Source organism: Dunckerocampus dactyliophorus, chromosome 12 (genome assembly GCF_027744805.1).
Source record: "Dunckerocampus dactyliophorus isolate RoL2022-P2 chromosome 12, RoL_Ddac_1.1, whole genome shotgun sequence".
Taxonomy (NCBI): Eukaryota; Metazoa; Chordata; class Actinopteri; order Syngnathiformes; family Syngnathidae; genus Dunckerocampus; species Dunckerocampus dactyliophorus.
In genome coordinates, this window is record NC_072830.1 from 3,470,046 (window position 1) to 3,497,040 (window position 26,995).

The 26,995-nt window shown below is 42.3% G+C and overlaps 3 protein-coding genes across 16 annotated transcripts in view; 1 reads left to right on the forward strand and 2 right to left on the reverse strand.

Annotated features, from left to right (window-relative positions):
- Window positions 1–1,825: 1,825 nt before the first annotated feature.
- si:ch211-151h10.2 (uncharacterized protein LOC567699 homolog) lies at window positions 1,826–10,275 on the reverse strand. The gene is made up of 9 exons (XM_054794825.1): window positions 10,139–10,275; window positions 8,661–8,945; window positions 8,493–8,584; window positions 8,365–8,423; window positions 7,394–7,500; window positions 7,135–7,315; window positions 3,693–3,776; window positions 3,511–3,615; window positions 1,826–3,440 (listed from the first exon to the last, which is right to left on the reverse strand). The coding sequence occupies exons 1-9, from the start codon at window positions 10,273–10,275 to the stop codon at window positions 3,162–3,164; spliced, it is 1,329 nt and encodes a 442-aa protein (XP_054650800.1). The 3' UTR covers window positions 1,826–3,161.
- Window positions 9,834–26,945, reverse strand: prdm10 (PR domain containing 10). Of its 7 annotated transcripts, none has more exons than XR_008573213.1 (24): window positions 26,544–26,945; window positions 21,935–22,053; window positions 21,643–21,813; window positions 20,327–20,386; window positions 20,149–20,253; window positions 19,774–19,933; window positions 19,456–19,697; window positions 18,967–19,167; window positions 18,832–18,904; window positions 17,519–17,636; window positions 17,318–17,438; window positions 16,991–17,248; window positions 16,429–16,773; window positions 16,020–16,175; window positions 15,768–15,947; window positions 15,583–15,693; window positions 15,273–15,473; window positions 13,916–14,059; window positions 13,633–13,803; window positions 13,405–13,542; window positions 13,090–13,288; window positions 12,913–13,010; window positions 10,139–11,291; window positions 9,834–9,899 (listed from the first exon to the last, which is right to left on the reverse strand). XR_008573213.1 is itself a non-coding variant. In XM_054794753.1 (22 exons), the coding sequence occupies exons 1-22, from the start codon at window positions 22,004–22,006 to the stop codon at window positions 11,106–11,108; spliced, it is 3,510 nt and encodes a 1,169-aa protein (XP_054650728.1). In that variant the 5' UTR covers window positions 22,007–23,356; the 3' UTR covers window positions 9,939–11,105. The 7 variants fall into 7 exon arrangements, 1 of the variants encoding a protein (XP_054650728.1); XR_008573210.1 differs by lacking the exon at window positions 26,544–26,945 and adding an exon at window positions 23,634–23,684 and having other exon boundaries at window positions 21,935–22,056; XR_008573211.1 differs by lacking the exon at window positions 26,544–26,945 and adding an exon at window positions 23,634–23,665.
- Window positions 26,648–26,995, forward strand: part of aplp2 (amyloid beta (A4) precursor-like protein 2) — a 62,391-nt gene continuing 62,043 nt past the window's right edge. For all 8 annotated transcript variants that reach the window (XM_054794755.1, XM_054794756.1, XM_054794760.1 and 5 more), the window contains exon 1: window positions 26,648–26,931. In XM_054794755.1, the coding sequence (XP_054650730.1) occupies window positions 26,860–26,931 (72 nt within the window). In that variant the 5' untranslated portion in view covers window positions 26,648–26,859. The remainder of the gene's footprint in view (window positions 26,932–26,995) is intronic.

Genomic DNA, 26,995 nt, shown 5'->3' on the forward strand with positions numbered 1-26,995 from the left:
GAAAATATGGAAATATGTGCTTTACAATCCAAAACACAAACATGTTTTAGGAGCTTGTAGCCAAGAAAAACTCACATGTGGAGATACGTGCTTTTCACTACAAAAAATAACACTCATTCAACCTTTTTTGGCAAAAAAAAAATTTAAATAATTAATATTTGGAATCCAAAACACAAACATTTTTGGGCAAAATGAAAAAAAAAAATTAAAAAGCTGAACAATTTTTTTAGATATTTGCTTTTGAACACCAAATACAAACATTTTTGGGCCAAATATAAAAAAAAAAACTGAAGAAAATATAAAAATATATAACAAACTGGAGATATAATTTGGAGATACCGTACATGCTTTTTTTTGCAGGGGGGGGTCCTAAAAATAGGAAAAATAAATTAAGAAAATTTGGATATACTTGCTTTTTAATCCAAAACACAAACATTTTTGGCAAAATGTAAACATTTTTAAAAAGCTGAAAATAATGGAGATATTTGCTTTTGAACACCAAACACAAACATTTTTGGGCCAAATATTAAAAACAAAAACAATATAAAAAATAAATTGGAGATACTGAACATGCTTTTCTGTTCAAAACGCAAGAAATAGGAAAATTACATGAAGAAAATTTGGAGATAGAGTAGACGCCCCTACAACGTAAATAATCCGTTATGAGAACCTTTATGTTATAGGGTTTTATGTTATAGGAAGCGTAAAATACATGTAAATAGCCTAATCCGTTCCAAAATCTTCCCAAACTCACCCCTTTGGTACTTCAAAATATTCAACGTCCACCAAATATGGTGGGAAAATATAAGAAAACATTAGCATAAACATAGTAGAGTAACATTCCAATATAAAATAAGGTAATAAATAAGATTACTGTAAATGAATAAAACTGAAAAACAAAAACAATCCTACCGTTCATGAGATGTCTTGATCAGGAGCGCAAGTGGAGGCAGGAAGGAGGAGGAGGACTCAAAGAGTCTAAGAGTCAGCTGGTCTCACAGACAAACGCACACGACTACACGATAATGCTGTGTGCAAAACTTTATAATTTGTAGCTTAACTTAATTGTTTAAGTTAGTTTCAGGGCGACTATGAAGAGGAAGGAGGTTGAAGGGACAAGCCTGTCTCTCACACAAACTCACGTAAGCGCTGTATAACTCAGCCAATGAGATGAGAGTGTAGGCGGTGCCCCGATAATCAGCCAATGAGAGCGTGATGCGTCAGAAGGCGTCACCAAGTGTTAGTCTGAACTTGCACCGACTTGAGGCATTAATAAAGTTGATTGGAAAAAAAAAGACTTGCACTGACTTGACGCTTTACGTTCTATGGAATTTCTTCTGTAATACGAAGCAAAGACTTTACATAAATTCTTTATGTTCAGTGGAATTTATGTAAAAGGAGGTTTATGTTATGCGAGGTACTACTGTACTTGCTTTTTAATCCAAACCAAAACTCGAACATTGTTGGGGGTGTTAAATGTGAAAAAAATGCTGAAGAAAATATGGAAATATGTGCTGCTTTTCAGTACAAAAAACTAATTCACGCTTCATAATAACAAAAACAAGAAAACCTGCATGATTTTTAATTCAAAACTGATTTTTTTTTTGTTTCTTTGTTAATTTGGCACAAAAAAAAAATAAGAAAAATAATCAATCATAAAAAATTGGAGATACTTTTGGAGATACCTGCTTTTCAATATGTAAAAAAGTTTAAAAAACTGAAAAAAAATTTGAGATATTTGCTTTTGAACACCAAACACAAACATTTTTGGGCCAAATATTAAAAACAAAAAACTGAAGAAAATATGAAACAATATAAAAAATAAATTGGAGATACTGTACATGCTTTTCTGTTCAAAACACAAGAAATAGGACAATTTTGAGATCCTTGCTTTTTAATCCAAAACACAAATATTTTTGGGGGTGCGAAATGTAAAAAAAAATGCTGACGAAAATATGGAAATATGTGCTTTTCAATCCAAAACACAAACACGTTTTAGGAGCTTGTAGCCAAGAAAAACTTCCATGTGGAGATACGTGATACGTGATACGTGTTTTCGTGTTACGTGATACAAACAAATTCAAAATAGTAAAATAATAATAATAATTAAAAAAAGAAAACATGCATGGTTTTCAATTCAAAACTGTTTTTTTTGTTTCTTTGTTTGTTTAGCAAAAAAAAAAAAGAGAAATAATCAATCATGAAAACTTGGAGATGCTTGCTTTTCAATCCAAAACACAAACATTTTTTGCCAAAATATAAAAAATATAAACATTACTAAAACAAAGTTGGAAATATGTGCTTTGCAATCCAAAACTCCAATTTTTGGGGGGCTAAATGTTTAAAACAAACAGCTGAAGAAAATATGGAAATATGTGCTTTTCAAACCAAAACACAAACACATTTTTTGGCTGTATATGAAAAAATGAGACACCTGCTCTTCAGTCCAAAACACAGAGGCAATTGGTTAAAAATGAAAAAACTAAAATATGTTTGTGTGTTTTGTTCTACAATAAAACAAAAACATCTATTTCCAACAGATATCCACATTTGCATCTTTCCATTTCCTTCATTGTGGTTCTGACATTTCCATGAATGCTAGCAGGCTGCAGCTAACCTTCCTTTCATCCCAAATCTCCAGAGGATGAAAAACAACAACAACAACAACAACAAGGCACCTCCGCACCGCTGCTGTGGTGTGAAGCTGTCCAACACCGTCCAACGGCGTCTGTGTTTACTTTTTAGCTCCTTGTTGGCCACCGCAGAAGTCCAGAGATTGAATTTGGGATCAAAGACATTCACGTCTCGCAGAGGAGGTCGAGAGGGCCGCCTCGTTTTCTGTAATAACAAAAACGCTTCCGGCGCTGACCTGCACTAGCCCCCCTATGTGCAGCCCTCTCCTCTTGACTTTGAAGCCCCCAGGCCATCATGACAGATATGGAAGAGACTTGAAGGACTTGAAGAGGGCTCATCTTATCCCATAAAGATAAACATCATGAAAAATATTGCATTTTCCCTGTACTGTATGTACTATTCATCTTAATGATTCAAAGGACATTTAAATCAAGTATAAATAATAGCAGCGTTTCAATGATGTCATAACTAGTGGCAGGGCGCCCCCTTGTGTCACAAAAACGTACATAGAATACAAGCGCATTGACTCACTTCTTCTTTCGAGAAGATTTCCGTAAGCGTCCAATAGTGGAGGTGACCGTCAACGCTGACCTCTCACACAAAGACAGACGAGTGTCCGACTCGCCGTCCGACTCGGCGGTGGTGGTGGACTCCCAGTGGTCAGAGGAAACATTGCTGGAGCGTCGGCTGTCGGCGTCCAGGGAAGGGCTGGAGGAGGCCCTGTCAGCAGCGAGCCCCTGCAGGTGGGCCTGGAAGGTGGAGGTCTGCTGCTCCAGGGACAGGAAGCTCTCCCGGGTCTTGTCAAACTGCCAGGGAAGAGATACGCTTGGGTCTAAGTCCACGGGCAACACTGTGGGCTTTGTCTACATAGCCTACCTGCTCCATGTTGGACTGGAGCAGCACTTCTGGCCACACAGACTCGCTGGTGCTGCGGCTGCTGCTAGGACGGGTGCGGGCACGGCTGTGACTCCATGTCAGCTCCTGCGGGGGAGGGGCAACAACACAGGACGCACGTGTCAGCTGGAAGACGGACCTGCAGTGAATGAGGAGAGTTTTACCTGGAGGAGATGTGTGCTGTCTTTCAGGAGCTCCTGGCAGCCATTAAGTTGGCTCCTGTGGTGGCTCAGGACTGCAAATAAGGTCTTTGCAGATACATAAAACATTGACGTTACTCATCAACAGTAGGGCACCATGACACGTCAACGAAGCAGGTACAAAACACATAATCCATGACATCACTACCACATACAGGACACATGTTGTGTTGTTCAACTGTATTGTACAGACTAGTGATGCACAATATCTTTTTTTCTAACCGATACCGACAACTTTGTGCTTCTCAAGATCGATATGGTACCGATAACCAATACATTCTGTATATCTACTTTTTTTTAAATTTTGATTTAACTGTAGTTTGTGAACACCAGGAGGTAGGAAGGACTGGACTGGACTGGCCTGCAAGCTGTTGCACATAGGAGGGCTTTGGGGGCAAAAGTGCCAAGATTTGTTTATTGTTTCTTCACCACTGATTTGTATTTTGCTGAAACAATTCATAGTAAAAGGGAATAATTGCATTATTTAACGGTTAGGTTACCTACCCCTCGCGTAACCAGCGCTTTCACTGCTATTTTTCTAAAACCCTTATTTTGTTAGATGCCGTCTGACAAACGCCTTATTGCGAAAGGCGGAGGCGTGCTGTTTTGGCCAAGGATGTGATTCAGGAATGTCGGGAGTATAATTCAACTAAAAGTAATAGTTTTGGATGGATAATTAAAAATAAATCAGAGAAATACAAACAAAATAATATAAATATTAACACTCCTACACCCAGAAGTAATGTTCCTATCTGGTTATTTCCGAAACCTGAAGTAGATATCGATATAATAGAGTGTCTACAGTAGTGAAGCAAAGGCAGTTATCAAAAAAAACAAATGATGGCGAAATGGCAAAGCATGTGGGACGGGGTTAGTAGCGGAAGGGAATACTACAGAGTACAAAAATCTATCAATGCACATGAGGAAAACAGAAAAGATGAAACCTTTTTAACTAGGATGCGGTTTGATCACACCGGGTTAAGTAAAAGAGTGATTTTTGTAGGTAAATGCAAAAGGTAAAGTATGTATGGCGTGTAAAAATATAGAGAATGTGGAACACATATTGCTACCTTGCAAGAAATATAGGAAGAACGTGTAATGAGGGTATTTTAGCAACAGTTGGTGAGGGGGTAAGAGATACACAGAGGGCGGTGATAGAGTATTTCAAGGACGCAGGACTGTATAACACATTATAGATTATTATTAGAATATTTCATTATAGTATTATTATTACTATTAGTAGTTTTATTTTCCTCTCTCTCATTATCTAAATTGAAATAAAAATAAGTCGCATACTCTGGTACAGCAGGTGGCAGGTGGTTGCAACCCGCCATTAAACCAAAAGAAGTTACCGAAGTTACTAAAGTATATTAGTGCGTGTGTGAATGTATAAACGAGAGGCGTTAACTTGAATTTCTTTGTAGAAAGGCGCTTTATGAAAGTAAGTGCATTTACTTGTACTCATTTACAGCGCAGCCTTGACACATCCAATATGTCGGCGACGTTGACGTACGGCTCAGCGCTCGATGCAGCGTCCTACGTACGGACGTAGGTGTGTATGTCTATGCTCTTGACGGTGAGACGAAGCTAAGCTAGTAGCCAGGGAGCTAGCAAACCCGTTCCGTGATAATAAAAAGTGCCGTCCGAGCAGTGTTGCCAACCTGGCGATTTTGTCGCTAGATCTGGCGACATTCCAACCCAACCCCCCATGACGACGTATTTTAGCGACAAATCTAGCGACTTTTTCTGGCGTGGTTGGGGAGACGTGTTCTAGTATTTGTGGACTCAAAAGTGAAAGTGAAGTGGATTATTTTACAATTCTTGGAATAAATGTAAGTAATTGATAAACCAGTTGCTATTACATATATAGACCAGAAGAGGGTGCTACGCACGAACCGCACTGAGTCATGTTAATGTGAGCCATAGAATAAACAGCAAAATCTGTTATTCGCTGTTCAATTGTGCTAATTTTAAAAAGTTCTCAATAGCCATTTTAATTTAGGTGTTTTTACTCACTTTTTATGCTTTTTTCCTACAGTGTTTTACAAAATCGTATGCAAATGATATAGATGATGACGTCATCTAGCGACTTCTAAAACAGCCAATAGCTACTTTTCTTACTGAAAAGTTGGCAACACTGCGCCCGAGCTTAGTGACTGCCGTCCTTTACACATATTTACAATCCAAAGACGAGACTTGGAAATTATTCCACACCGCGGACATGCCAACTGAAACAGCAAGCTGGTTGACCTGTGTAGAGCACATCATCACGGCACCCATGGGATTTTATGCCAATATAGGTATCTCATTTTACGCCACCATTGGCCAATTCATATTTTTAATCTTTGCCTAAAATCTCAGTCCTGTATTTTATTATGATTATATTCATTGTTATTTTCTTCCCCTGTCCAGTGATCATCTACTCGCAGTTGACAATGAATGTCGACAAGATGTGCGGTGGCATCTCTGTGCCCACACTGAGCAGGTGGAGGGGCGGGTTAAACCCACTGTGGCGCTCTTAGAGCCGATTCGTTTGTGAGAAATTTGCGTGAAGAGATTTGACCTAATTTGTCTATTGAGATGGGTCTATGTTTTTGTATTTTATAATATAACATTATATTATAATATATTTTTGTAGCTGTTCATTGAGGTTTAAATAAAACAATTTAAATAATAACTTGACATCATGAATTATTTACATTAGTAATTCATTTTGCACAAGACACATAATCTGGTAATAAATTAATTTAAGAGGACCAAAAAATCTGAGGAGCCACTTGGGAGCCGAAAGAGCCGACTCTTTAGTGAACCGCTGTCTAAAAAGAGCCCAAATTTCCATCACTAGCCAAAAAAAACAGAACAACACACAGACTTTCCACAATGCCTTTCTTCTTAAAGGGCCAGGCTAGGCCGGTGACATCATGATTAAAAGCAAAAAAATGATCTTGAAACATGTCCAAATAAGTATTGGTATCGGTGATTTGATTAAAATTTGTATTACAGTATGGCCCGCCTCTATTGTGCAGCTTTGGTTCCGTGTTTTTGTCAAACTTTGAATACGTTAAATGTACAACTACAACAACATTAAGCATTGTTAACATGTTTCAAGACCAATTATTTATTCAAATCCATCAACTACAATCCCTAAAATGCGTTACATTTATACTTTAAAACAGAAATGGAAAAACTATGTCAACTTTCAAGCAAACCTGACGTGAAAGACATTTGTATCGGCATGGGAAAATCTGGAGTGAGGCATTATGGAAAATAGGTGTCCATCAAGATGCCTTTATTGAAGTACATCATGAACAAGTGCATCATGAAATCATGTGTTTTAAGTTTGGCATGGCTCCTTTGTATTGTAAACTGTGTGGGTCGGTTTTGCTGCTTATTTTTTTTTACTCACCTCTGCGTGCTTGAGGGTCGACGCCAAGTCCCTGTGGTCTTTCCCTCCCTCTTTAGTGAGCGTGACCCCCGTGTGTAGATCCTCCAGCTGGGCCCAGCGGATCTCCACCCCCTCTTGCAGCTCCTTCACGCCGGCCTCAAACTCAGCCTGGACCTGGACCAGCCTGCTCAGGGAGGTGGTCCTACATGGGGAAGAGGACCCAGTGGATGTGTTGGAAGAGAAGCCAAGAAGACTCTTCACTGGAGGGGGTGGAGCTTACCTTTGCTGCAGGTAATTGCAGATGAGCGTCACTTTGTCGGTCAGTACTTGGCTTTGGACTGAGATGTCCGAGACCAGGTCTGCAGGGTTCAGGGTGTTTGAAACGGCCTGCAGGGAGGATGAGTTTGGATGAGTGATGATGTTAGCTGTGATGATGACAGTTCAAGAAAAGTCAGCCATGACCAGTGACGGCACAGCATCATTAGTATAACGCACCCTCAAATATTTATTCTTCATTTTTACATCATTCCTCATTTTTAATAGAATTTTTTGACATGTTTTAAATGAACAAAAAGGTGTCAAACTAAATTGGAATTAATAAAATAATAATACAAACATCAAAAGAATAAAAATACACAATCAAGTGGGAGTACAGAAAGGAAACCAAAAATAAAGATAAAAAAGGAAATGTCAATATAAATGGTGACATAAGCAATACGTTCAAGTACATGAATAAAAAGTTTGAATGAATAACAAATGTAATTTGTTAATGTAATTACATTTAAATGAGTAAGTAATGGATTAAAAATCTGACATTCACAAATAAATGCCAAAGATATTAATAATAATCAGTGAATGAATATTGTTATAACTGGCATACATGCTCCTGCTGTAGAGGAGTAATAAATAATAATATTAATAACATTTGCTCCTGCATGAAGTAGAGGCAATTATCCCTGAAAAAAAAGTCTCTGTCATAATAGGATTGTTGATTACTTTCTGCCAGACACATAAAATAATTCAATCTTAATGAACATAATTTAATAATGATTTTTAAAAAAGTATTTACATATTTAATTTTTTAAACCCACGTAAAAAAAAGAATTCAATCATAAGGATTTGATCATATTTTGAAGGTGTGCTTAATGAGTTGGCCGTATTGTATGAACACACAAGTGTGACTGAAGAATAGAATGGAAGATATAAATGTTCCTGTGCTGCCTCCAGGCTAGAACATGTGCGTCTGATCACCTCTAAAGACTTTACACGCTTGTGTGCAAACTGCAGGTAGTGTAGTGCCAGAGGCTCTTCTGAATGTTAAGTGGGTTTTTTTCATCTCACTTCGAGCCTGGAGAGGAGATCCAGCACACGGGGCCCACTGGGATCTGGCAGGGGCTCCTGGAGCACACTCAGTAGCAGGCAGTCAGCCAGGTTGAGGCCCAGTGCTACGTGGACGTCTGGACTTCTTGAACTGGACGCAGCGTTAGGTACACAGTCTAATCACATCCAGTATGAGACAAAAGCAACAAACAACAAAAAAGCCTCACCGGTCACACACCATCTTCTCGCTTTTGGTGGCAACCTCTTCTTGTAACCCAGGAGCGGCGCCCCCCAGTGGGAGTGGTGACCTCAGGTAGCGCAGCAGCAGGTAGATGCAGCCCCCCAGGGAAGCCCACAGCGAGCAGAGCAGCGCCAGACTCCAGCAAACGTCCACCACAGACAGCGGCGCCTCCAGGTGGCACACTGACCACACCACCGCCGCTGGGAGGAAGGTGCACCATGCTTTCTTGCAGGAGGCAGGGAGGAGCTTTCTCCCCCCCTGAAGGTCTGAGCTGGACACAACATGAAGATTAAAAAGGTGATTCTGTTGGTGCACTGAAAAGTAGCTTCATAAACACTTTTATTTACAGTAAGCATGGGTTGACTACCTAATAACATTCATTGCTAAGAAAGGCCCAAAGCAATAGAGCTCAATGTTTGCTGACTATTTGGTACTGTTGTGCTATGTAGTATTCTACACTGGTCACCAGGTGTCAGTAATGCTACATTCTTATTATGTCCTCTCTATTGTGTTATAGGACTGTAAAGATGACTATAGGGGTGTTATTTCATGTCTAGAGGGCTTTAATCATGTTTAAAACCGTATTTAGGTAATTAACAGACACAGTCGGGTCTGGAACCAATTAACTGCATAATTACTGTACAAATTTCACGTGTGCGTCAAGTATGGTGCGTTCAAGACAAAGTGTGAAATGTCAGCATTGAGGAATAAGCATTACCAGCGAAGTATAAAAGACAAACATGTAAAAATTGTGGGCTAACAGTGGTATATGTATGCTGAACACTTCACCCATAAACAAAAAAAAATTGACCGAAAACGCACAAATGTGCAGGGATGTTTTGTTTTTTGCCTTTCTGTGAAGTAAATAGAAATGATAAAAATATCAAGGTGGCCCCTCGTTGGTCTTGGGTGTTAAAAAAAATCCTAAAAAAATTAAAAATAAAAAAAAGACTGAAAGTGAAGCAATATTAGTATGAAAGAGGCTCCGCTGTTGCCATGACAGCAACTTTCAAATAAAGGCTGCATAAATACTGCAAGTGTACAGTAAACCTAACAACACTATAGACCTTTTTATATTCTGTAAATGTGCTTATAATGAACACTCATCAGGCACTCAATTGCAGTAAATAATGCAACAGTAATCTAATAATAGACTTACTCGTCCAGGGTGTACGCCACTTCTCGTGCAAAATCAGCTGGGATAGGCTCCAGCTCACCTGTGACCCTGAACAGGAGAATGAATGAATGTACAATAATTCTAATGACACAAATTGGTATTCATTTGCTTCTATAATTTCCGTTACCAGATTTATCCAATTATTGGAATAAAAATATGACAAACAACTCACCTCCAAGCATAAGTCATAATGATATCAAGTTGTATAGTAAAAAAAACATTTCATGGCAGCGTGAAGCATGAAAAGGTAAGTACTCATAGTCATGCTGGCGTGTGACACAACTCACCTGTGAGGCTCCGGCCTCATCTCAGCAGCAGCTTCCCCCTGCCCCCACTGCCGCCGGAGGGCCCGGTCCAGAGCCGCCCTCGCACAGGGACCCGGGCCCCCGTGACCTTTGGGCCTGTCGAGCATCAGCTGAGGCATTGGGAACCGAGCAGGTACGCTTTGAGACAAAAAGAGCAACATGCCGAGAGTTCTGCGACTTGTGGAGCTCGTTAAACAGGTCGAGCGCTGGGATTTATTTATCTACTCAAGGCGGAGGAGCCGAGCCCCGCCCCGCCCCTGCAAGGTGGATGCCGACGACGACGCAAGCGAGCCGCTTCCTGCCCTCTCAATCACTCAGATGCAAACACTCGACTGTGATGAGCTCACATTACACATAATACAATATTACTGCATGTTCTCAATGCTCTTAATGGGATATATTAATATAATATATATGAATACATGCAAAATAGTACTACCTTTTGAGAAGTCTCTTTTCAGCATGTCCACAACAATGAAAAGTGCATTTAAAAAAAATATACCCGGATACATTTTACTATAAAAACGTACGTCTTGTGGTTTGGACACAACATAAAGGGGGAAAATCAATCCTAAAAAGTCAAGCAAATGCAGCAAGAAAACATGACGACTGCTGTTTTCATTTCCTATGGTGCACAAAAAAAAAAAAAATTACTGCTCAAGTATGTGCAAGATGTCCAAAATGATGACTCAGCAAGACGTCCATGAGGCTCCGCCCCCCTCCGTGAGGTCAGTTTGGATATGTTCTTTAATAATAACTTCTATTATTTGTCACTCGTTGAGTTTCTAGCAGCGTGGTGTGTTACAACAACTTTCTAACACTTAACACATAAAACTGTGCTGGCCTTCACTTTGTCCTCGGCAGTTTTTTTTTGTTAGTTTTTTTAATGTCCACTTGCTTAAAAAAAAAAACAGCCGAGGTCGGCGTGCAACAGGAGCAGTCCAAATGTTCAGGGTTTGGTGATGTGGACCTCGCTGGCGCCGCTCCCGTTGGTGGTGGTGGTGATGATGTACTGCGTGGTGGCTTGCTGGCCGCTCGGCTGCTCCAGATGTTCACCGTGGTTCTGACCAGAGGTCGGAGGACCCGACGGCTTTGCGTCCAGCTCGGTCTGACCTTCAGAGATCACGTAGTGCGTCTGCGTGACCGAGATCAGACATTAGAAGTGTGTAGAACACTCGCGGCCCGTGGGCGTCCTACTTGACATTGAAGTTTAGTATGAAACGCACTTTAGCTTGCTTTAAGAAAGAGGCTCTTTAACTGGGCACTGAATATCACTAAGTGAGCTTGTCACACAGTGAAATGAACAGAGGGGTAACTAGACAGCACACGGACTACAATCACAGAACAAAACAAGTGCCACAAGGCATGCTGGGCAATCAGAAGCTCTACCAGCGACGCTGTCTAAGAGGAAGTGCTGGCAGCGCTCTGGTAGCGAGGGGAGGGCAAGAGAAGTCGATGTTCTGAACTGTTATAAAGACTGAGAAGTTTGGTTCCGTGTTTTTTTTTTTTTTTTTTTTAAACACTTGAAACCCTTTTTTTGTGGCCTTAACCAGACTCTACCTCCATCGGAGATTGTGTTTGGGACCCCTGGTGTAGAACATTTTAGTTAACCACACAATGAGTGGAAACACGCAGCACAGGATGTCCACCAGGGGTGTCCAAGTGAGGCTTGGGGGCCCGTTTGCAGTCCGCAACTCTTTTTTTTTAATTGGCCTGCGGCAAATTGTACAAATGAAATTAAACGAAACCTGGCCCACAACACCCCAAAATGGTACTTTTAAAACCAAAATTGCAGACTCCCTGTGCATCTTACAGTATTTGCTCTTTGATCATTTTCATGTGTTCCAGCTTCTCAGCAAAAATAAAAAATATGCGGTAATTTTACAAGAATAAAGTCAAAATACTGAGGGAAAAAAGTGAGAAAAAGTCATAATTTTACCAGAATAACGTTGTAATGAGGAAAAATAATGTCATTTCAGTAGCATAAAGTTGAGATGTCAAAGACAGAGGATTTAAAAAAAAAAAAGTTGTAATATTATGAAAAAGAAACAACAAATTAAGTCGTACCTTTTGGAAAATTACGTTGCAGAAAAAGTTACAATGTTCTGAAAATAAAGTCAAAATATTATAGGAATAAAGTCAGAATTACGATAAGTTTAAATAGTTAAAAAAAAAAGGAAGTGGGGGAAAAAACTTGCAATTTTACAAGAATAAACTCAAAAATGTCAGTTCAGTAGCAGAGAATTAAAATATTGAAAAAAGAAAATTATTTATTTGGGAGTCATGATATTATCAGAAAGTCCTAATAATACGGGAAGGAAATTTACTAAGTTTATTTAAGAAGAAAACAGAATTTTTAAAAAACAGCAGCAAAAATGGGAAAAATGAGCAAAGAGTGAAGTTGATAGTAATAGTAGGCTTTTTTACCGACAGTATATGACAAAGCTGAGATGCAGTTTTTTTCTACGTACATGCGTTGCTTTACAAAATATCAAAGTGGCAAAGTTGCATCCTTTCATTTTTCACTGTGTGGCCCTCATTGGAAAAAGTTTGGACACCTCACTTTTAGTTGCTAGAACAGTAATAAGAATAGTAAAGAACAATAAGAAACAATGTCAACAGAGTCTCTTTGTCGCCCATCTTTCCTTAGCATATTTTGACCCACACTGGATTGATTTTTAGCATGTTTACCTCTGTGTAAAAGGTTCGGTCACCCCTGATGTACGCAGTCTACCCCCTCACGACCTTGAACTCACCGTTTTCACCTGGCTGCTGTTGGCTCCACTCACCGGTGTGGCGGCCTCAGCGATGACGTACTGCGCGTGAGGCAGGGCCATCATTTGGATCTCCGAAGCTGCACCAGCGAGAGCTTGACGTTGTTATTTGCGTGATAAACTGTCAAACTGTAGCGCGGCTGTGTGCGCCGGACTCACGGTAGCTTCTGTAGTTCCAGTTGCCAGGTATGTAGGCGTGCTGCACCGCGCCCTGCTGCTGCTGCTGCTGGGTAGTGCTGCTGCTATTGCTGCTGCTCTGGAGGCTGTGGTTCTGAGCCAGGGTGACGGGAGTCAACTGGGCAGGGCTCAGCTCTTGATTGGTCTGTTGGGAGTTGGGGCTCAGAGGTTGGGCATTGACCTGGAGGAGAAGTCAGAGATGCTCAAGCACAAATCCATCCATCCATCTTCTATGCCGCTTATCCTGACTTTTAAGAAAAAAAAAAAAAAAAAAGTATAAAATTAGTCTGCTTCTACCTGGGTGACACCTTGTCCAGATGCTGAGGGCTCTGTGACTTGGATGTGCTGGACCTGGATGGAGTGCTGGCTGTAGCCATGCGGGTCATGCAGCGGGCCAACATCCACAGCCGGCTGCTGGGAATGAGGGGAAGAAGCCTGACAAACACGCACACACACACACACACATGGTCACCACGTTACTTTTTAACTTTTTTTTTTTTATTTTAAAGCAGTTGGAGAACATACCGGCGCCACCTGGACCACCTGGAGCTGAATGTGCTGCGGCTGGGACAGGCTGCCTCCTGCCTGGGACACAGGGATGTACTGGATCCTCTGGTAGTCTCCCTGTGCCGTTCTGTAGTCTGTTGTGAGCGTCTGGGAGAGCTCCGTCATGGCCTGCGTCAACAAGTCGGTGGTCTGTGGACGGAAAGAAGTCATGAAGTCCCGCACACACGCACACACACACACACACAACTAAGACCAGCTGCCATGTTTAAAATCCTCCTGCGTGTACATTATTGTGTCTTACCACCACAGCCTCGGCGGCTGTGCCATCTGCGCTGATGACGGCGGGAGTGCTGCTGATGACTGCCGTGGCCAGAGGAGCTTGGATGGTGTTGACGAGCTGAGCGAACTCTGGGTGCTTCTTCCTGATGTGCTGCACCATCTTAGTCTGAGATAGAAGTAACACGCCTCACGAATTAAAGGACACGGTCTATTCTGCTACTTTACTTCAATTTCTGTGTTTTTGTGGCCTATTTCCAGTCTCCAGTACTAGGGCTGCCAAATAATTATACATTTTAATCAGATGAATCACAGTTTTCAAATGAATTGGTCATGATTAATCACCATTTGCAACTATGTGTGAAGTCTGCCCATTTTTGCTGTATTTTATGAACAAAAACATGATCGATTCTTAACGTAACTCTTAATGCGGAAGTACAATTTGATGCTCGGAAACCCCAGAAAATATACTTACACTCAAAACATGTGAATTCATTTAAAATTACTAGTGTCTACTAATTAGTGTCTTTGAACGCTGGTAATAACGCCGTTAAAAAATGCTGTGCTCAAATTAGGCAAATACATTTTCAGATGTGTGCTATCTTTTAGCTTGAATTACATTTTTTGTTCATTTGGAGCTGTTAATACATACAAGTGTGTGTGTGTGTGTATATATATATATATATATATATATATAAAAATAAATGTATCCTGTCATTTATCTTTTTGTTCATAAAATATCGTACAGTAAAAATGGGCATATTTCACACATAGTTGCATAGTGTAGATCTATTTTCTGGGATTAACGTCCATACTTAAATGCATCAAATTGTACTTCAGCATCAAGAGTTACGTTAAGAATAGATAAGAATATCCACTTATTGTGTTTCTTTGTCTTTCTGATTATTTAGACCACACATACACGCAAAATAAAAGATATCATTGTGATTTTTGGAGTGTCCGTGAATGCATCTCGCGGTGGACGAGTAGCAATAATGAAGTGTTGTTCCGAGGAGGAGATACGTATGTGAGTTGGAGATACATACAGTATATGGTGTTATAAAAGAGTTATAAAACAGCGTCAGACTGTGCATGACTGTATGGGGACCCGACACTATGCTTCAGTCTGCCGTCATAACAAAGAGGTGTGGCTTGACATGATGCGCATGTTGTTCATTACGTTAAAGATTTCAATGGAATTAATGATAAATTAGTTATCGCCGTTAACGCGCTATTTTTGACAGCCCTAATTATTGTTAGTTGAAGCAATGGCGGCTTAATGAACTTTGCGGCAAAACGGCAGAGGCTGCGATTAATTAAGAAATAGAGAAAGTGAAACAGGAGGCGGAGAAAGAACACAGTCTTTGCATCCTCACACTCACCTTGCTGCTGTACTGTTTGGCGCAGTGCGGACAGCAGACGGGTGCGTAGGCGATGGTGCCGGCCAGCTGCGTATGCGTGGTCAGCATCGGGTCAGGCTCGCCAGGAGCAGCCGGACGCAGCTTGCGGATGCTGGGGGGCAACTCTGCGCCCGGGTGGTTCTTCAGTATGTGTGACTTCCTCTTGCTGGCGCTCTTATATACCTGCAGGTGCCAGAAGCAAGAGGTCCGTGTTTTCTTCTTGTTGAATGAATCCAACACTTCATGCAGACGCAGAATGTCCTCCCTAAGTACAACAAATGGTAAACGTTACCTTGTCACAATACTGGCAGAAGTAGTCCCTGTTGGGCTTGATGATGGGCAGCGTCAGCTCAGGGACGTCGTCCACACGCATTTCAGGGTGACGCTTAGACAAATGATTGACCTGCGACGACAAGAATGAGTAGGAGTAAAACGCTGGCTCTCGCATGATCTTGTGTCAAATCTTTCTTAGCTCACCAGCATTCCCCGGCGTCGGAATCCCATCATGCACAGCCTGCACTTGAACATAAAGCTCTCAAAGTCAGTGGTGGGGGCCTTCAATTTGAGGTTTTTGGAGCGGAGGATGCGCTCGGCCTTCTTGGCCTCCCGCTCGGGATTGTGCATACGCTGCATGTGCTCCCGCAGCTTATCTTTCCTCTGCGCGGCACAGAAAAAACAAAATGTAACACAGACGCTAACCGGAGCAGCAAACATCCGACATGACCTCACCTTGAACTGTTTGCCGCACGTCGAGCAGAGGAAGTCCCTACGATCGGAGTGGCGCAGCATGTGTAGCCGCAGCTTGTCCGGCCGACAGAAGGCTTTTTCACAGTTTGGGCACTGGAAGATCTTCGCTGAGTGGAAACAGCGGATGTGCTTCTTGACCTGGACGACAATGCAAAACGCCCAAATGGATGAAGAGCACATGACAGTCCTTTCCTAGCACAGAAACTCAGCCGTCACCAAAAGGGTGCCATTCAGCGAGCACTTGGGGAGCACTTGCTCGGAGAAGCAAGCTGGCATCTCTTCATTGACCACTTCAATTTTTACATTTTGAGTCGATGACCGTTGACTTGAATGGGCCACCTTCTATGTGGACACGACGCATAAAAATATGTATGAGGCATTCGGTGCCAACCTGGATAAAGTCTGCAAAGGTCTTCTTGCAGGACGGGCAGGTGAAGGTCCCGTCCACACCGTGCACCTCGATGTGGTCTCTGAGTAAGTCCAGCCTCTCGAAGGTCTCGGCGCACAAGAGACACGAGTATGCGCGGCTCGCCGTGTGCACAAGCAGGTGGTCGTCCAGCGCCGTGTCGGTCATGAAGGTCTTACTGCACAGGTGGCAGGGGAAGACGAAGGTGTCGCGGCCATGGACCCGCAGGTGCTGGTCCAGCTTGTCCTTGTCGCGGAAGGCCTTGTCGCAGTGTTTGCACTTGAAGGGACGGAAGCTCTTCCGGATGAAATGATGCTGCAGCGCCACATTCTGACAAAACAAAGACAAAATGTAGTTTGTCATGCGGGAGTATCAGAGTGTGCAGGAGGGAGGGGCGCCCACAAGTAATCTTGTCCGACATTCAGTGCCCAGGTCCTGCCTACCTGCACATCCGTCTGTGAAAGAGGCAGGCATTGAGAAAGAGAGACACAACACTGAAAGAAAACCAACACTAAAACACATCTTGTGGCTCCATGCAGAATCTCACCCGTATCCTTTTCACGCGCCGCATGTCCTGAGATGAGACTTGAGCTTCCGATTGTTCCGATTGGCTCTGTGCAGGGTCCTCCTTCGTCGGGACAGTCAGGTCCACGCCGGAGGGCTGGGCAGTGGAAGGCTCACCGGAGTCCGACATCATTTGTCCCTCCACCTCGGTGTCGGGCTCCGACACAATCACCTCCACGCCGTTCTGAGCCGCCTCTGCAGGCTCCTCCAGCGGCTGTGCCTCTGCCAGCTCCAGCATCTCCTGGAATAAGTCACACATCTTTTCAGCTCATAATGCAATTTTGCAGGCGGCGAACCAGATGCTGCTTACTGTCGTCTTGTCCATATCATCTTCTACTGGTGTATCCAAACGTATGAATTTAGGTGGACGTCCTGGTCTCCTTCCCGTCCCGAATCGCCTCCTGCCTCTCCCTCGGCCGCGACCTCTAGACCTGGAGAGGAGACAGAAGTGGCGCAGATGTTTTGTGTGTGCTCAGGGGCATAGAAGACGGGCTGTGAAGGAGAAAGGCACCTGCTAACGGAGTGGATCATGTTGTCGTGTAGGTTGAGATGCTGCTGAAGTTGTTCAGAGCTCACAAAGCGCCGGCTGCACTCGTAACAAGGCCAGTTCTTCTCCTGCTCCCGCAGAACTGAAGAAAGCCCAGCGTGAGAGGAGAAGACATTTAATAAGATCATAAATTAGCATGACTAACAGCCTAGCGGGGGTGACTGGTACAGTGGGTGCCTGCACATTTACAATTCTGCATTCACAGCGGTCAATCTACAGTATATATAAATAAATCAATTCATTTTTTAACATTTCCATTCCCCCCGAAAATAAAAAACATCTCAGTCACCACAAGTCAGCAATAATTTACAAATACGTGATAATACAGTAATCCCTTGTCACTTCGTGCTTCAAATTGAGCGGCTTTATTCTATCACATTTTTTGTTTAAAATATATTAATAAATCATGCAATTTTGTGATTGAAAATATGCATATTTTGAGTAGTTATAGGCTATTTAAGCAAACAAAAACAGCTAAATGAAGTAAAATACAAATACAAGGCATTCAGAAGACGCATACAAAGACATTGTGATGATGTGTAGTATTCTACATTGGTCACTAGGTGTCAGTGATGCTGCTGCAATGTTCGGAGAGACACACAAGCATCAAACTTTTATTCAAGGCTTGAATGATCTCACAACAGGCACAATAATCCCTAACATGGGCTATTGTTGTGGCCGTAACCCACGCCGAGCTGAAACGCAACTCTGAACCCCGACGTCACTTCCTGTCCACCTTCCATTCAGTTCTTCTCGCACCAGAACACATTTGCAGCAACACACACGAGCACAAGTCTTATTTATGTCTTATTTTCTCTTATTATGTCTACTATATTGGTAATAATAGTGGAGACTACAAGGGTGTTATTAAATGTCTAGAGGGCTCTAATAATGTTCAACGTAAACAGGTTTTCTATGCTCTAACTACAAAAATATTCCATTTATAAATAAGGAATGCTACTTTGCAGAAATTCAGTTATCACAGTCGGGTCTGGAACCAATAACTGCAATAAATGAGGGATTATTGTACGTGATACTACAGGCAAATGTAAAGCATACATGTACCGGTGGTAGAAATTGGAGGTGAACATCATTGTCACCAATGAGGGTTTGGAGGAATAGTAGCGAGCCATGTGTTGAGTGCAGAGACAGCTTTAATAGATACATGTTTTTGTAATGCTTTTTTGCCGTCTTACGTTTGGATTCTCACTAAAACGTGTGCACGAGTGAGGTATATCTACTTGACAAGTCCAGCTTTATAACCATGACCGGCTCACCTTTCCTCTCTTCCTCCGTAACACTGTGGATCTTCCGGTTGACAAAGTCAGCATAAGATGCTGCATACCACACCTGCGGAAGGTACCATCATCACAAACCATCCTCACCGCTTCCACAACTTATTATTAGGCAACCTTCAGTTCTTGTTTGGGTTCGATGTTCTTGATGGAGGTGTAGAAGATCTCAGCGCCGTACTGATACGCCACCAGGTTCTGCTCCAGATGGTTCTCGGCAGGCCTGACAAACATCATCCAGTTGCAGCTGTCCTCGTCGGAGAGGTCCAACCAAGCGTCCTCGGATTTCTCTCCATCTTTCTCCGCATCCAGCACGCTAAGCTGAGACAACATAAACTTAAGATCCATTTGTCCGTTTCACCTTCAACATGGTCGTTCAATTCAATTCTTCAGATAATATACAAAAATGAAAGTGTGTAATTATAATTACTGTGGCCTCCTTTTACCTTTTGCCGCTGAGATGGTGGGAATGGGTGCTCTGTGTGTCTGTACACACCCACCTGTGACCACGCCCCTCTACATCCGTGCAGACTAGATACCGTCCTCTCCACCAAACTTACAGCCTGTCTCCTACACTAATGATTCCAACTTTTCAGATGAGTGGCTTACTTTCAGATGAATGTAGTTGTCCTGCAACTCGCTCTCAGGAACCAGGGGCCCCTCCACGGGGCCAAACTGGGTGCGCTTGGGGATGCGTCTCTTGCAGAAGACCCCTCCCAGGAAGCGATCGATGTAGAGGACTAGGGGAAGGCTGGCCCGGGCCCGGGACATCACCGGCCTGTTGGGGACGGGGTGCAGGGGGCCGTGGTCCAGACACTCTGAGGGGTTGGCATTGTTGCACTCCTCGCACCCTGGATGTCAGACCACCAATGAGACATCAACTGCAGGCTTTTATGAAACGACATCTTTTCAAACACGGTTACGCACAGAGGTTGTGAGGGTTGAACGGCTGACGAGGCTCCCAGTCGTCCATCTCCGAGTCTTCGTCGTCTTCTTCATCCGTGTCATCCGTGGTGTCGATGGCCCCCAGTGGGCTGGATGGGGGGTCTGCCATGTCAGACAGCGAGTTCGATACGGACAGGTGCTCCTGTGTGAGACATATAAAGCTTTAGCGCTCAACCGTGGCGTCATTTACATTTTTAGGGACACTCAAATGCTGTTTGTAGTCCTACAAAAAGACATGAACCTCACTCTCATCACTCAAAACTTATAAACATGCGCGTCTAGACACTCAATTGTTAAAATGAGAGAGGCGTGCTGAGGAAATCATCGCCTTTCGCGTGTCTAAACTTGAGCCCTCACTTGGGACGCTGGCTCCAGTGCGGCCTGTGGAGCCTCTGCCACGTTACTGAGCACGTGCAGGCTGGCGGCGTTCATGTTTTGCCCGCTCGGCAGCAAAACCGCCACCTGTAAACAAACAAAAGTTTGGTTTGTGGTTGCGGTGAAGTAGCAGGCATATGAAGTCGTGTGACAAACGCACTTGCTGAGTGGTGCCATCTTGCTGAATGTACGCCACTTGAGGCTGGTCTGCAAACACGGCCTGCAAGGAAAGTCATTTCCATGTTAAAACGCTCTGTTTTATCCGAATAGGTGAAGAGATTCAGGGGTGTCCAAAGTGCAGCCAGTCAAAATATTAAGAGAAAAAAGTTGTAATCTAACGAGAAAAAGTACTAATTTATGTTATGAGAATAACATCGTAATATGAGGAAAAATAACATTGTTTTAGTAGCATGAAGTTGAAATATTAAAGAAAAATTATGCCATTGTTTACAAGTCGTAATATTACAAGAAACAAACAAAACAACAAATAAAGTTGCCATTTTTGAAAAATCAGGTTGAAAAAAAATTATATTTTGGGAATAAAGTCAAAATATTCTGGGAATAAAGTCATCATCATGAGAAGAAAAAAACAACAGGAATAGAAAAAAAGCTGTAATTTTATGAGAAAGTCAAATTATTAAAAGAAAAAAGTCATATTCTGACAAGAAAAAAAAAGAAGAAGAAAGTCTTAATATTACAAGGAAAAATAATGTCATTTTAGTCGTTAAAGTTGTCATTTTTGGAAAATTAGGTTGGGGAAAAAGTCTGAATATACCAGGAATAAAGTCCAAATATTATGGGAATACAGTCATAATTACAAGAAATTGTTGGAAAATAAAATAAAAACCAACAACAACAACAACAACAGCAGAAATTGAAAAGAAAAAGCTTTAATTTTATGAGAATAAAGTCAAGATATTGTGGTTATAAAATCAGAATTATGAGAAGAAATACTTGGAACAGCAGAAATATTATTTTTTTAAAACAGCTGTAATTTTAGGAGAATACAGTCAAAATGTCAAGACAAAAAATTCCAATGAGAAAAGTCCATACTGAAGTCTTATTATGAAGAAAAATGATGTCATTTTAGTAGCAGTTAAAGTTGTCATTTTTGGAAATTTTGGTTGGGGAAAAAGTCATAATAATATTAGAGGAATAAAGTCAAAATATGGTAATAAAGTCATAATTATGACAAGAAAATTTACGAGAAGTTGGAAATATTTCCAAAATGCAAAAAACAGAAATGGAAAAAAAAAAAAAAAGTTCATACCAATAATATGCTTTTTCACCTACATAACATAGCTGAGATGCAGCTTTTTCTTAAAATATATATAACTTTTTAGCATATCTACTGTTGTGTTTCAAAATATCAAAGTGGCCCTTGCATTCTCTCATTTTTCAGTATGTAGTATTTTTCAGCCCTTGCTGGAAAAAGTTTGGACACCCCTGGATTAGATGATAAGAGCCCATCCTGACCTGCGTGCCATCTGCAGGGTGGATGTAGACAAGCGTGTGCTCAGCAGACTCCACTGAGGTGTACGAGCTGCCGTCTGCTGTGTAGACCACCTGCTGCTGACCACCCTCGGCCTGGCCTCCACTGTCTCCGCTGTAGACTATCTGGGCCACTGTGCCACTTTCAAAATGCACCTGCAACACACGACATGTCCTAGGTCCTTAGTGGGTGCACTGCACATTTTGGGCATAGTATGGAGAGAACAGAGCTCTGCTGAGTGCGTGCGGTTAATTCAGTAGCGTTGCATGCTTCCACCTGTGTCGCCTCGGCTGATTCCGCGTTGGCAGACTGACTCCACACAGCGGCCTGCTCTGGCTTGGCTTCCATGGCAACACGTCCTGCAACCTCAGCCCACCTGAGACACTCAGGGACACCTGCTGGACACGGATGTCATTTCATGTTGCCTTTACAAATTGAATTGTGCTCAGCTTTTATTGATGTTTTCATTTAACATGTTTACTATGTGACTGTAGAGCTGCGCTACATCTCACTTGCTAATATTTCTGTAATTGTGTAAAGCAAAGTCTGTTTCATCCGCTTCACAACCGCCCTCCTACATGAAAGAAAACAAACCCCACATGAGGGTGCATTTGGCGACAGAGGCAAGGAAACCCGGGGGAACCTCGGTCAGTGGGTCTATCGAGGGACAAATAGTAGCTAGAGAAGTCATGATAGAGGTTGGCCCGCCAGAAGTGAATTTGGCGCTACCTTTTTTCTTTGTTGGATATGACACTAGTTTGCTTTGTCATCTATGACACGGAAGACTAGCTAATCTTAGCATATATTGACTTACATACATCGGATTGGTTTTAGCATCTTTAACGCACAAAATGTATCAAAGTAGCTTCAGCATCCTTCCGGTTTTTTGTATGCAGCCCTCGGTGGAAAATCTTGGACAACCCTGGTTTACAGCAAATAAATGACATCTGGGAGATTTAGAATATAAGAAATGAAACTGAATTTACATGGTGGGCGCGTGCTTAGCATTTTGGCCTTCCTTGTTTGTCTATACGCGCCTTGCGATTGGCTAGTGACCAGGTAGGGTGTACCCGCCTCTCGCCCGATGTCAACTGGGATAGGCTCCAGCTTACCCGTGACCCTAATGTGGACAAGCAATAATGAAGAAAATTGATCGATGATATGATTTGTTGCCGAATACAGTCCATTGAAACAAAAAAGCACTTATTTCAAACATGTCGGTCAACACCACGTGGTATTTATGGAGCTATAAACAGGTTCTCAACATATGCAAGCAGTAGCTGCATGCTCCACCGTGCACAGAGCGGTCACTAGCCACTTCTCAGCGGGGGTAAAGCGCTCGGAAGGCGGCTAATGTTTGCCGGTGAGGCCGACGGGGAAACTGAGCCCAAATGCACACAGACGTGGATACATTAGTTACCGTGGACGAATTGCCACCGAATGAATTGATTTAACGAGCAAAATAGCCTAATCGATAATCAGTTTACCCCCCATTTTAACCCTGCAGGTTGTCGGTCCCAACCGGACCATACCACAAAAATGAACGGAGTAGAAACGCGGGCGTTCAGTGAACCACAACGTTAGCATTCCGGCCTTATAGTGACACCGTAAGGCCGACCTAGCCACAAAAGGCAACAAGTCATCGACTGCATTTCTGATATTTTTGGCAAAACGCTGTATTCAACGGAAAGCTGGGTACTTATTTCAGTCGACCCACCCGTCCCCCCCACGCTAGTTGAGTCCAGCCCTTCAAGGCGAGCAGGGAACAAGGAAGACGGGCTCCATTTTGGGTGGGACTACCAAGGCTAGGAGACATGGACGAAGTAGCTTCTCGGCCGGCGCCGACGCTCGTAAAAGCAGACGGACGTTTGACTTATAGCATCAGGGAGCGTCCTTAAAATGAATGCGACACCCCTAGCATCAGCAAATCATCGGTATTGAGGCATTTTGTGGAAAAACTTCAAGCTGTTCTTACCTCAGAATGGTAGCTGCAGCGATGGATGTATTGCATATATTACCATAATCTGCCCAACAACGGACGGTGTTTTGCCTTTTGATTGGTGGCCATTTACCCAGCGACAAGCGTAACCAACAAGTGGGGTTTAAAATAAATGCTTAAACTCTGGACCATCGCATAAGAGATAATGAAATTATGTTAGCATAACTCATTTTTAAGGACTTGCTTTGCATTTAAATCATCATTATGAAAACAATCGGATATACGCGCTTCAAACTGTAGCCAATCAGAAACGACACACGGACGTTGTCCAATCAAAATTTTGAATTTTATTCCATGTGATCCAATCACGTAGTTGTTTGCGGTAGAACTGTTGTTTTGGATTAGCCTAGCCTAACGTTAGTGTGTCCATTATGGATCGAGATTTAAGATTTTATTGTCATTGTATTTGCATACAACGAGAGTACATTTGATCGATATTTCTCAAAAACAAACAACACATTTGTCTGTCTTGTTAATGAAAGTACGTGCAATGGAAAACTGTTCCTTTTGTAAGTTTTGATAGACGCCATTTCCGGTGGGGAAAAAATACAAAACCAACGTAGTTTGTTTTGCCTCAAGTAATTTATAGCAAACCACATCAACGTAGAGTACAATTGGGGTTTTCATTGACATAAGTAGTCTCAAATGCCAAATTGATGAAAGGTTATGTTAGGTCGTACGAACGTAAACTTTCACAATAAAACGAAGATTTGTTTTCTGTTGGATACTTTCAAAATAAACCTTCAGACTATCATTGTGGCTACTTCCAGCGGCCGCTAGAGTACGCCACAAACAAAAAATATAAACATAGGCAACAAATACTGCAAGTAAACAAGAAACAGGAAAGTAATTTCCCTGGCATGCTGGTGTCCCAACTGATGAGTCTGCATTGTAGTGAAATTGTAAAAAAAAAACAACCCAAAAACCGTCTGGTTTAAATGGCAAACTCCCACATGACACTGCAATAGCAATTTACCCCCAAAAGCTTGAGCTTGATGTTCAATAACTGGAGGCAGAAGAACACATTCTCCTGCAGAGATGCAAATGTGACCGATGAAAGAAAAAAAACCTCCGTGAGCACAAGCACATATTGGATTGAAAACATAAAACTTCCTGATACTGACAGGCCATACTCTGATTAGTGATACCATTTCTAAATGGACGCAGTGTGTGTAAAGTACAAGGGAGTGTTTCTACCAGGACTTGTCCAGCATTTTTGGCAGGAGACTACATACTGTAGAAAGTGTCATGTTTCTTTTCCCTGCTGTGTTTTCACTGAGGCACCTCGGGAGCAATTGCTATGCAAATTCTGTTTATCCTCACTCATACAACCGGATGATGTTTTAAAAGTTAATAACCTGCCGGGAGCAAAGATCCCATTTAAATGACAGCCCTTTTCAACATGCCACTGGAGAGTATTAACAATATTCCACAGCGGGGATGATTTCATCCAAACCTAAAGATTGAGAGATGTGTAAAAATATAAATTTGTTCGCTTTTAATCCAGCAAAAATGAAGCAATTCCTGCAGTGCACATCCTGAAAACAGCCGAGCGCTCCTATCACGTAGACAAGGGGTCACCAACGTGGTGCCCGCGAGCACCAGGTAGCCCCCCACGACCACATGAGGTGCCCGCAAGCCTGCTTTTCATTCAGGTTTTCAGTTAATAATGAAAGAACAGTAGAAAGAAATGCATTCTGAAATACAAAATGTGAGTTGTGGATACCAGCATTTTGTTAATGTTCTGGTAAAACAAGCATATTCGCTTTGTTTGGGTTTAAAATAAGCTCAGAAAATAAATGTTACAAAAATGAGTAGCTCTTGGCCATTTTCATTTTGTAAAAGTAGCTCTCACAAGGAAAAATGTTGGTGACCCCTGACGTAGACAATCTCTGATTAGCTTTTTTTTGGGGGCAGTAAGTCTTTCAAGACAGCACAACACCCCTGTCACATAGAGGATCGTCAACGTACTTTTTGCTGTAGGTCCTTACAGATGATGTTAGAACACTCCTGTCACATAGAGGATCTGTGATGCACTTTTTGCTGTAGGTCCTCACAGATGTTAGAACACTCCTGTCATATAAAGGATCTTGCACGCACCTTAAGGATGGAAGAACTTTCCTGTCATATAAAGGATCTCTGACATCCTTACAGACAGAAAAACACTCCTGTCATACAGAGGATCTTTGACATACTTTAGGTACAGAAGAACACTCCTGTCATTTAGAGGATCTTTGACGTACTTTTAGAACGGCCAAACACTCCTGTCGTTTAAAATATCTTTGGCGTGCTTTTTGCATACTTTAAAGACAGAAGAACACTCCTGTCGTAGGAGCTATCTTTGATGTACTTTTTGCAGTAGGTCCATACAGAGGAATAATCCTGTTATATCAGGGCTCTTTGACGTGCTTTTTGCAGTAGGTCCTTCCAGAAGAACACTTCCGTCATACAGAAAATCTGTTACTACTTTACCAGGTCAATACCAAGAAACACTACTGTCATATAGAGGATCTTTGACATACTTTAAGGACATGAGTACACTCCTGTCATATAAGGGGTCTTAGACATGCTTTTGCAGAACAATTTTGATATCGTTATATTTTTATTTTTATAAAAGGGTTAAGAAACGTTCTATATATTTATTTAAAGATGCAACGTTGCGCTATTATTAATTATTTGTATCAAAAGCTCAGCTCGTTTTTTATTTATGTTTCCAATTTTATTCTACATTGTACATTTTATTCTAATGTACATAGCTACAATGCGCCGGGGGGCAACAAACAAACAAACCATGGACCATGAATGACACTGAGGTCGCACTTTGGACACCCCTGCAGATATAAAATAAGAATACAGTACTGTAATAAGTTCCGAGATAAAACGAACCTGCAGGCGCTGTGGTCTGCCACCAGGGGGCGCAGCGCGAGCAGCCCACCGTGCACGGCTCCAGAGGAGGGAGGAGGCACCACTGGGGGGGAGTAGCCTTCCTAACAATCCGCACGCATTTCCACACTGGAGAGACTCCTGCTCAGTGTACTCCAACATTCCGTCTGCGGTTCCGGTGACACCGAACGAGATAGCGCTAGAACAGATAGAGCAGACGTTAGGCACAGATTTCTCGGGACTTTTTTTTTGGCACCGTAGTGTGTCCGGGACTCGGCTGCGAAGGATCTAAGTTGTTTCCAGGCGTGGATTGTGGAAGATGGTCTCCTTCCCGGTGATCTCAACTGTCCTGCTGGCTGTCGTGGTGCCAGCGCTGGGGGGCTACATTGAGGTATGTCAGCACTGTTAGCAAAGCCTCGTGAAGATGAAACCTTGCAATATGTCGGCTTTTTGTT